Source organism: Toxoplasma gondii, chromosome VIIa (assembly GCF_000006565.2).
Source record: "Toxoplasma gondii ME49 chromosome VIIa, whole genome shotgun sequence".
NCBI classification, from domain to species: Eukaryota; Apicomplexa; class Conoidasida; order Eucoccidiorida; family Sarcocystidae; genus Toxoplasma; species Toxoplasma gondii.
In genome coordinates, this window is record NC_031474.1 from 204,124 (window position 1) to 214,607 (window position 10,484).

General features: G+C 60.0%; 1 protein-coding gene across 1 annotated transcript in view; it reads right to left on the bottom strand.

The window, feature by feature from the left end:
* TGME49_280660 (HECT-domain (ubiquitin-transferase) domain-containing protein) overlaps positions 1-10,484 on the bottom strand; it is a gene marked incomplete at its 5' end in the record, with an annotated part of 62,756 nt that overhangs the window by 10,810 nt on the left and 41,462 nt on the right. The window contains 2 exons of the mRNA XM_018781862.1: positions 29-8,429; positions 8,991-10,419. Coding sequence (XP_018637208.1) covers positions 29-8,429; positions 8,991-10,419 — 9,830 coding nt within the window. The remainder of the gene's footprint in view (positions 1-28; positions 8,430-8,990; positions 10,420-10,484) is intronic.

A 10,484-nucleotide genomic window follows, 5' to 3' on the forward strand; every position in this document is an offset into this window, starting at 1 on the left:
TGAGGTTCCATACTAGCTTTGGACCTACCGAATTTGACGGCGGGACAAAGGGCAACGCCGCGGCCTGCGCCGAGAAGCGATTTCAGACTGCCAACGGTCCATGCCACACTCGGGGATTCACTTGAAGTCTCCTCATTCGACTTGGCTCGCGAGTCAGAGTCCGCGGGATGGACAGCAAACGAGCAACGCACCTCGTCGCGGGCGCCTGGCTGCTGAAGCATCTTCACTCGCTTCACTAGACGCGCCACCCGTGCTGCCATGGCCTCTCTCGCCTCAGCAGAAAACGAAGAACGCGCAGAACACAGAGAGCGAGAGGAACGAGACGAAGAAGAGGAGCACTCGGGAGAACAGGAACATGGAGAAAAAGAAGAGGAGAGAAGCGTTTCTGCCTCAACGATGGCAGTTTTGAGGTCGGTCAAAGCTGCATGCAGATCGCGAATCCGATCGACATCAGGGGAGAAGAGGAGCTCCATGGTGACTTTGCTGGTTCGGAGATACGACCCTTTACCATCGAACTGCTCTTTCTCTCTTACAAGGAAATGCTTCTCAACTACGCTACGCAACTCGTTTCTTCCCTCCGTCTGGAATTCGCTCTTTCGTCTCGCTGGGTCTTGTCTCTGACTCCCCATGCGTCCCCTCTTGCCATCTTCGCCGAATGCCTCTCGCTCGTCGTCCACAGCCCGGTCTCCTCCCTGGGCCGTGTCTCCCTGCCCGACCGGACCTGTCTCCTGGTGACCCTCCGAAGGCGAACGTCCAGGACTCCCCACAAAGGCACGCACAGGCAAGCCCAAAGTGTCTGCAAGAGGCAACGAGGGAGCGTCCCGCTCCCTCCCTCCGTGACTGGAGTTTTCTCCACTTTCCTCGACCCCACCCTGGTCTCTGTGAGTCTCCCAACTGTCGCCTGTCGGTCCCGAGCTGCTCACGGAGTCCGGAAGCGCTCGGACTTCAACCTCCGGTGTCTCTGAGTCTCCTCCGGCGTTCTGCGTGACGCGTCTCGCGGCGGATGCGCGTAGCGGCGACTGGAGGGAAGGAGAATCTTCACAGCTCTCTCTCTCACGGCGAAAATGCCTGGTCGGGGCACTACACAGAGCCTTTGCGCGAGCCAGAAAGTCTTTTGGAGTGCGTCTCTCGAGAAGAGAAGCGAAGGCAGGGAGAGGGAACTGTCCGTCATCTTCATGCCTGGGTTCCACCGAATCTCCGTCTCCCCAGCGTCTCCCCTCAGGCTTCTCGGGGGCCTCTGACTCGCGTCTCTCTCCCTCACCCGAGACGCCGGACCGAGCCGAGTGCCCCGAGCCCGCCGGTCCCTCCACATGCGACAAGAGGCTCGATGCGTGGGCATCTCCCCAGTCGCCTGCGACGACCGCGTCATAGATCTTCTGCCTGTCTTGCAGACTCACACACCAGACGCCTCGAACTTCGTCGACCTGCGTTTGACGCACTTGCTCGTGACGCGCATGCACGCGAGACATCAAACGCGTAAAAGTCGGGACGCTCCGCTCCCGAGCCGCCACTGGATGCACACTCAGAACAGACGAACTCGCAGACTCCGACGACAGCGCCGAGAAGGAAGCGCTGGCAGAAGAGACGGACGAAGGGCAGAGGGAGCTGGGGCAGGAGGAGAGGCTGGAGGCACCGGGGCGTTGTGCCGCAGAAGGCGAAGGACGGAGCGTTCCGGGAGAAGGCAGGACACGATAGCAAGGAGGGATGAAGCTTTCAGGAGGGTAGCTTCGTTTCAGATGCTCGGCTAAAGCAAACGCTCGTTGGTAAATGGGGGGATCAGGAATCAGAGGGTGACTGAGGAACTCAGAGGGGCCGAGAACCAGGCGAGAAGACTCGCATGGCTCCTGCGCGTCTCCGTCGCCGCCTTCTCCGCCCTCGCCTGGGACTCCACTGCCGCAGGCGAGGCGCGGCAGGGTCTTCCCCGCGTCCTCCCCACCCGCTGCAGCTGCCGCCACGGAAGAGGGGGAAACGAAAGAAGAGGCAGGCGCGTCATGGAGAAGAGAGACGGAAGACGCAGCGTCTGCTGCACGCGGCGACTGGGGCTGAAGCGAGAGAGTCTTGTCGCTCTCTCCCTGGGGTCTTGGCGAGGTCCCGGGACCTTCTCGGCCTCGCCTCGGGGACAGAGAGACAACCCCCGAGCCGCTGAGGACCTGAGTCGAACACGACAGCCAGAAATAACGGGAGCTGGGAGGCGCAATTTTGATGGAAGGCGGCAAAGCGTGAGAAGACCGAGAAGACCACGGGCGTCCCTGGGTCGCTTGACGCGACTCGGAATCCTTGGCAGACGCACTCTTTCCTGCACACATAGGCTCTCCGACAGCTGCAGGGGTCTGTCTGTCCCTTCTGTCTTTTCTGTGTTCTTCATGCGTTTCGGCGCTTTGAAGCCCCGCGTCCGCCTGTCTCTGCTCGCCGACCTTCACGCCCGCCTCCGTCTCTTTTGCTTCCAATAACTTTGCGAGCAAATCGTCGACTGCTTGTTCTTCCGGAGACACCTCGTGCGTCAGAGGCACCCAGCCAAACTCAGGCCCAGAGTGCCACCCACGAACGTCTTCTTCTCGTTGGCTTTCTTCGCCTTCCGCGTCGCTCGCCTCTCTGGGTCTCGGCAGCGCGGGAGCCCCCCCTTCGTCTGGCGCCAGGAGAGGCTGATTTCTTGCGTTTTGTCGCCACCCCACTGTGAACTCGACGCGCCAGCCTCCAGATCTGAGAAATTCGTCACGAGGAATCAGAGCGCCAGACACCAAGTGAATAGCTTCACTCGCACTGACGCGTTCCTCTCCCCGCATCCCTTGCGCCTCGTCGTCCATCCCACCGGCCGCTTCTCTCTGACTCTCGCCAGCTTCAGCAGGCAGCGACGGAAGAGGAGATGAAAGAGAAGGAAGAGGCGAAGGACGAGCGAGAGAAGACGAGGCCACAGACAGGTCGCAAAGGTCCTGACCTGACGAAATGTCCGGGACGCTGCTGCTGTGAGGTTCACCGGGAAAACACGGCGACGGCGCGGCGCCACAGGCGACACTGGCGGCTTCAGTCTGGGTGAGGCTTATGGCCTCCGACGAGTTGCTGAAAGCTCCGCTCCCCAGAGGCATCACGCGAGAAAGGCCAGCCACAGTTTCAAGAGTCTGTGGAGACCCAAGAGACTGCGAAGCGTCTGGTGGTTTGCGTGCAGCGTTCGTGCGACGCATGCCAGGACCCGCACTGTCTCCCACACCAGGAAGGACCGCCGAAGCAGCTGAAGATTCAAACGGCGAGAGAGAAGGAGTCGCAGACGAAGAGAAAGCCGAATCCGACGAATACAGAGAAGCAGATGAATCTGCATGAATGTCCTGTGCTTCACGCACCAAAGAAGAGGAGAAACGCCGCTCTCTGCCTATCGAGTCCTCTTGGAGCACTATGCCCTCGCCAACCATCCTCTCTCCTTCCTCACGCGTGTCTGTTGTTCGGTCTCGCCTGTCGCGACTCGGAGCCCAATGCTCCAGGAAAACGCCACTACGTCGCCCCATGTCACCCGCCGAACTGTCTCTTTGGCGCTCCGCCGGGCCTCTCTCAAGCGTCCGGTGGGAGGGGAGAGAAGCGGCGCTGAGCAGCGGCGCCGAGCTCGCACAGTAGCTCGACCGTCTCCCCGTCGTCGGCAGAGAGGAAAGCGAGCCACCCAGAGTCCCCACAAAACTGCTTGCACTTCCGCCGCGCCCCACACACGTCCCCGAGAAAGTCCGCCGGCGCGTTGGGCGCGAAACGAGGCCTGCGGGGCCTCCAGGCCCGCCTAGAGGCGCGAAACCGCTGTTGCGGCGCTGGTACCCTGGCGGCAAAGGCGGGTGGGGTGCCCTACTCGCCCGCCCAGGAAGACGAACCGCGAGCAAGGTAGACGAGAGAGCCGAACATGAAGAAGATCGAGGACGAGAGAGGTGACCCGACTGCTGAGGCCGTCCAGCAGAGGTCGCCAGCGAGGTCGGGGTGTGAGGCGGCAAAGACGCGAGAGAAGGCTGCGAAGAAGCAGGTTTTTTCTCTGTGCCTGACGCAGGCCTTGAGTCTGTGTCGCGGCTGTGCGGATCGACGGTGGCATCTGTGAGAGAGTCATGGTTTGCGTCTCGGTTGTCGAGACTGAGACACGTTGTCACATTCTTCGATTTCGCATTCTCGGCGCAAGAAGAGACTGCGAGAGAGGGGGGTAGACGCCACAGGAAGGAGGCCGGGCGAGAAAAAGGGAACTGCGGAGTGGCCAGAAGAGCAGCCTGTTTTGGGTCTCCTCGCAGCTTCTTTTCTTCCTCCGGAAAACCGTCAAGCATCTTCGTTTGAAGAGCCGAGGCACCAGCGGCTGCGGCAAGCGCGAGAGCAGCCTTCCCTGAGTCCGAGGGCCTAGACCGCTGCTTGTGAAGATCTTTGAAGAAGAAAGAAGACCCGTGACGTTTGCCCGCATCGCGCCTTTCTTCTTCCTGTTGTATCTCCCCGATTTCGCTCAAGGCCGCATCTGGACAGAAAACCGCCGCCTCTGTCGCGTCCAGTAATCCGAGCCGGACAGCTGCAGCCAGAGACCCCAGAGCGAAGAACCCTGTCCCTCGGTCTCGTTCACCATCTCTTTCTTCACCTCTCTCTAGAACGCTTCCTTGATGTCTTTCTCCTCCTCTCTGTTGACCTCTGTCTGGAGATCTGTCTCTTCTCGTCACTGTTGAACGGTCGCCTCTTGCGTGGCTTGCCTCGCGGGAGAGGCTCGGGGCCCCCGCCGGGAAGAACAGATGAGGCGAAAACGAGGGCGAGTAGTCGCCCGCGAACCAGAGACAGTCGGTGTGGTAGTTGCTCATCTCAATGACTGGTACCCAAGGCGAAGGCGAGCCGAGATTGGGTGGACTTCCAAAAACAGAGTCTCGGCACTGCGCATACACAGTGAGGAGATCTCCCGGCGCCAACTGTTCAGGGGAACTACAGAAACCGACAACGGCCCCAGACGCGTACGGCGAGAGCGGCACGGTTCGAACATCAGCATCGAAACACAAAGCGAGATCTCTCAGCAACTCAACCGATCCTTCCCCAATCAGCGAAGCTCGCGACTCTGTCTCTGCCGCCTCTCCACGCGGTTCAAGTCCTGCGTCTCCAGAGTCGCGAACATGTGGGCCTTGGCGTTCTTCAGAAACCGACAAGGGCGCTTGTATGGGATCTCTCGCCTCCGGAAGAGCATACGAAGAAAGCAGAGGACTCAGATCAGAGACAGAAGAGACACACACGACGCCCAACGCAGAAGCCTCGCTGCGCTTCTGCCACTTCGCTTCTTGTCGGAGACACAGTCGTCTCTGCAGCTCGCTCGCATGCAGCCGAACGACAAGCGGGGAGAAGACGGGGACGTCTGGCCCTTGCGAGACAGGAGAGACTCGCGAAGAACAAGATCTCGGCAGACGCGTTTCTCGCGTTTCCTTCCTCTCGCCGGCGTTTCCACTTTCTCTCGCCTGCTTGCCTGAGAAGGCTCTGATCTCGTCGCGGCTCCCGCCTGCGTCCAGGCGCAGCGGGGCGAGAAGAGCCTCCATCGCGTCGATGCCAGTCGACGGAGACGCGAACTCGGAACGCAAAGGCAGGGCGAAGGAGGACGCAGACAAGGCTACCTTGTACGGTTTGTGCGACTGGAAAGAGTGAGTGGCGAGACTCAGCTGAAGAGGCGACGTCAGCAGCAGCGGCGTGTACGTCTCCTCGCTTCCACGTGGAGGCGTTTGTCTCCTCTGAAACATTCGAGTACTCTCCGTTTCTCCACTTCTTCCTGCGGCGTTGAATTCTGCACGGAGCAAGCGAGGAGGCGCGAAGAGACCAGACGGTGGTGTCGCTCCGGTCTCTCGACCCAGGCGCGGCGACTCGCTTCTTGTGTGGGGCGGATTCCGCCTCTCAGAGAACTGAGTTCGTGCTTCGCTTCCACGTTGACCAGAGACGCTACCGAGCTCTGCTCGGGAGTCGCCATCCACCGCAAACTCCTCTTCTTCTCGGGAGACGCCACGACGGCAAAGCCCCTCAGCGCCCTGCCGTCCCTCAAGATATTCTCGTTGCTCCTGTTCTACCATCGAGTCTGCTTCGGTTTCTCTTTCTCGTTCACAGACAGCCGAGGCCGGCGAGAATGACGAAGACGACGGGATGAAGGGGCACCGCCCTTGTCCGTCTGACTGGCCTCGATTGCAGGTGTCTGGCCGCTCCTGCGTTGGCGCGAGTTGTCTCCGTTCAGCCTCTGTGGCTCTCAGGATTCTCGTTGCCCGCGTCCAGGAATCCGTTTCGCCGCTTCGTGTGTCTCTCGAAAACCGTCCGTCGCGCGCGGTTTCGACCCTCGGAAGGGCGTCGAGCTCAGAAGCGATTTGCCTGCGAGTCTTGCAGAGGCGTGAGACAAGCGGGAAGAGTTCCCTGCGCAGATCCAGGTGCTGAGGCAGAAGCATTTGTCGACAGGCATCATCGAGGAGAGGAAGGAACTTCCAGAAGTCGATTTCACAGCGATCGACTCCCTTCTCTCCAGGAGAGCCCCGGCACCGCTGGCCATCCAAGCGAAGCTGCTCGTTCCAAAAGGCGCCCACTCGAACCGGAGTTCGTTCCGGTGCTTTGCTGGTTTCTGCACCACCTCGTCGCCAAGAGTCCCCCGCGGTGTCGCCGACCTCAAGTCGTCTTCCTCTGTCTTCCTCCAGACTGGAAAGCCTCGGATTCGAGCAGACGGCCTCGTCGCCCTGGCGGCTGCGCTCTACCGCTCGGAGGGCGGCGAGGCGCTGCAGGAATTCGAAGACGAAGAAAGCGGCGGGGATTGCATGCGCGGCTGGAAACGTCCCCTCTAGGCTTCGTAAATCCTGGAGAACGCGACAGTGCAGAAGAAAGTCCTTGACTGCCCGCTCGACGCAAAATCCAGGAAGCCCCACAGAAAGGTCGTGGCCGTGAATGGGCACCCGAGAAGGAGGGAACGAAAGAGAGAAGCTGCCGTCAGAAAGACAGCTGGAGTGTGGGGAACAGAAAGACGACTGCATGCACTTGCCTCCACAAACAGGCAGAGAGACAGACCCTTCAGATAGGACGCCCGGCAGGTCCGGAGGAAGACTCGAGCAGCCACACACAGCGCGCGTCGACTGGCGGGAGACCAGAGACACGGCATAGGGCGAAGGCGAGGGAGACGAAGAAGCGAGAGAAGAAGAGGGGAGGGCAGGTTGGGGGGAAGAACGACAGTTGGGCTTCGAGGTCTGTTGTCGAGAGAGGAAACAAGGACAGCTGAGAGGCCGTGGAACGTTACAACTCTCTGGACATCGAGGGAAAACGAAACGGCCAGACTCTCTTTCGAGGCTGTCTGGAGACTGAAAGCGCGAGTGAGAGACCAGACGACTCCCAAGAGCCGCAGACCCCATCTGCGGAGGCTCGGAGGCACTGTTGATGTAGGACGCTTCGCCTTCGAGAGCAAAGAAAGGGGAACAGCAGCTTGGCCAGGAGGTCGCGTCGAAGCGCGAAGGGATCGTTTGGTGTCTCCTTTCTTCTCTCTCTGTCTCCAAGTCTTCACTGCGAACTGCGCGACCTCTTGAGGCCGCTTGCAGAGCCGCCGCCCGCCAGCGAGCCTCACAAGCTTGAGGCCGACACGCACAGTCGTAGGCACACTTGCAAGCATCGAACAAAAGCGCCAGGACTTGACCGACGTACTCCACTAGAGGCGGGAGAATAATATTCTGCGAGGGTCGGAGAGGCCGAGGTCTAGAAGGCAGAGTAGAAGAAAGAGACGGATCAGAAACTGCGTCTGCTATTTCCAGGGAGCTGGCGGACAGCGTGGTCTCACCGCCGCTCTTGAAGACGCAATCGGCGACGCGGGGCACCCGAATTTGAGCTGCTATTTCTGTGAAGAGAAGAAGGAAGAAAAACCGCATGCGACCGATCCTCGCAGCGGCCTCATCCTCTAGATGTTCCTCCTTTCTCTCTGCAGAGTTCTGAAAATCTCTCTCTTCCGACATAGACGCAAACGCGAGAGAAGAAGAGCCTGCACTGTCCAGGTCCGCTCTTGCGGCTCGAGTCGAACAGCCGTCGTCGACCGCCTTCGGCGAGACGGCGAGAGATGAGGTCGAGAGAGAAGTCCCGGAAACCTCTTCTGTGTTTGAAGACACGTACAGCGATGAGGCAGGCGACGCGACTCGAGAGCGTGGAGCCTCCGACCTCGAGGACAGGCCTGAAAACGGAGAAGAAAGCACGAACGACGCTGGGGTTCCGTTGCCTGCTCCCAGGCCACCGCTGTCTCGGGAGTCCTCCGGATGCTTCACAGTGCAGGCAGCCGAAGGCGAAGAAGAGTGAGAGCACAAGAAGAACGGCGACGAGAGCGGATCGTCAGAGGGACCCACACAGGCCGGAAGAGAAGTGTGAACGCTGGGAGGAGGCGACGAGGCACAGCTCCTTTTCGTCAACTCTTGCGGGCGTCCACGGGTGGGCAACGGACGGCCTTGAAGCCACGGCGCGAGCTGCAGAGACGAAGCAACGCAAATGACCTGACAAAAGGAATGGGGCAAACGTTCTAAACACTGTCAGACGTTTTTTTCAGGTGCAACAAAAGGACGACCATTCGTTCAAATGATGGGGATGAATCAAGAGACAAGGTCAGGAGGTGAAGCGTTGGCGTCAGCTCATACCGAGCGACGACGGTCAAAGACGCGCTCCCAAACGCCGCGCAGGCACCCGACGAGAGAACGCGACTCCGCGAGCTTCCCAGTCTGGAGTTGGACGCGCGGCGGGCATAGTCTCTTGTTGCACCAAACGGAAACGGGAGATCACCACCCTATCTCATCGGTAGAGATGCTTCGCTCTTTCACGGCCGTCACAGACAGACATGAAACGCAGGTAAGAAACAGGAAACAAACACGAACCCAAAGAGTCTACGCAGTTTCGACACAATATTATATATATTATATATATATATATATAATATTGTGTCGAAACCGGTGTGCGTGGAACGGTATGCACGCCTCTTGGTGGAGAGGCGCGAGAGGATGTCCTCGTGGTTTGGAGGAAGCGGATGTCTGTACCTGGGCAAAGCGTTTGATGAGGAAGACAGCAGCAGGCTGGAAGGAGGGACCGCAGCCTTCGAGAGTCGCGCATGTGCCAGCGAGTCCGACAAGCGCTTGCAGGATGTTCGGGTGGTAGACGCTTTCGAGGAGGCACCTCAGACTTGCTTTCACTCTTTCTTCTCTCCCTTCAGCATCGCTGTCCAGCTGTCCTTCTTGACGTCTTCTGCTTTTTGCCGCTGTCGTCCTCGCCTCGCGCTCTTCCCCTCCGTATGCGAACTCGTCTCTCTCCAAGGTAGGCCCTCGTCCCGCAAGCGTCGCTGCACCTTCTGCGTCTTCTTCTCTCTCGTGTTCCTTCTCGGTCTCTTCTTTCGGGAGGCTGAAGTCTCTGCCGCACTTGGCAGCTTCTGCCCGGACTTCTGGGTGTCTGCCCACATCTTCGAGAAGCCATCGAAGGAAGGAGAGGTCGACGGTCGGCTGGAAGACGTCAAGGAAGAGGGAAGCTTGCAGCGAGAAGAAGGCTTTCGCTTCTCTTCGATGGCTCTTCCTCCGAGGCGTCCTCCTCCTGCCAACGTTTGAAACCCCCACACCACCGTCTCTTTTGTCCCCGTCCTCTCTCACGTCGGCCACTGGAGACGGCGGCGAGTCGAGAAGTCGAGAAAACCCGTCACGCAGCGCCTGACCGGCTGCAGGCGAAGGGAACGCGGCCGCGGGGAGATTCGTATAGTGTTGCAGAACCTCGGCGCGGTTGGCGACACTCACCGCAAACGTCCATCCCCACATCGTCGCGTTCGCGGAACTGTCCTCGGTCTCTCGCGCCCTGCCCAAACTTCCTCGTCTGCTCTTTGATCCGCTGCTTCCCGATAAAGGGCGCCGCCTACGCCCCGCACCCCCCGCATCTCCGCCGCGTCTCGGTCTCGCCTCCGAAGCCTGGGCAACTCGCCGCCTTCCCCGGGAGGTCCCCAGCGTCGCCTCGCTCGGCGCGTCCCGCAGCTCGCGCCTCCGCGCTTGTTCTCTCTCTCCGGCTGCAGTGCCCGCCTCGGATCTCTCTCGGCCGTTTGCGGGGATCTCCTGAAGTTCGCGGGAGGGAAGCGAAGGATAGGCGTACGGAGTGTAGGTCGCGCGCGAGGGTGGCGCCTCACCCGCACGGTGTTCGCGATTTGCCGCTGACCCAGAGACGTCAAACGACCTCCCGAGAAAAGTCCTGTCAAGGGCAGCTAACTGCGCGCCGCGAGCCGCCGTCACGTCCTCCGCCCGCGGGTCGTTCGCTGGACTTGAAAACTCCAGCGGCGTGAAGTCTGGAGACATCCACAGGCCCGGCGCACTGCTCCCACACATCGGATTCGGCAGTGGCACGCATGCAGAGTTTAAACCAAATGGGTGGAACGCGTAGGAAAAGCGAAACCCAGGAAGAAACACCGGCGAACTCCATGGACGCTCCGAGGGGCCGCTGCAGAAAGGAACACGCGAAAAAACAGAAAGCACAGAAACATCAAAACAGACAAACGCCAAGCC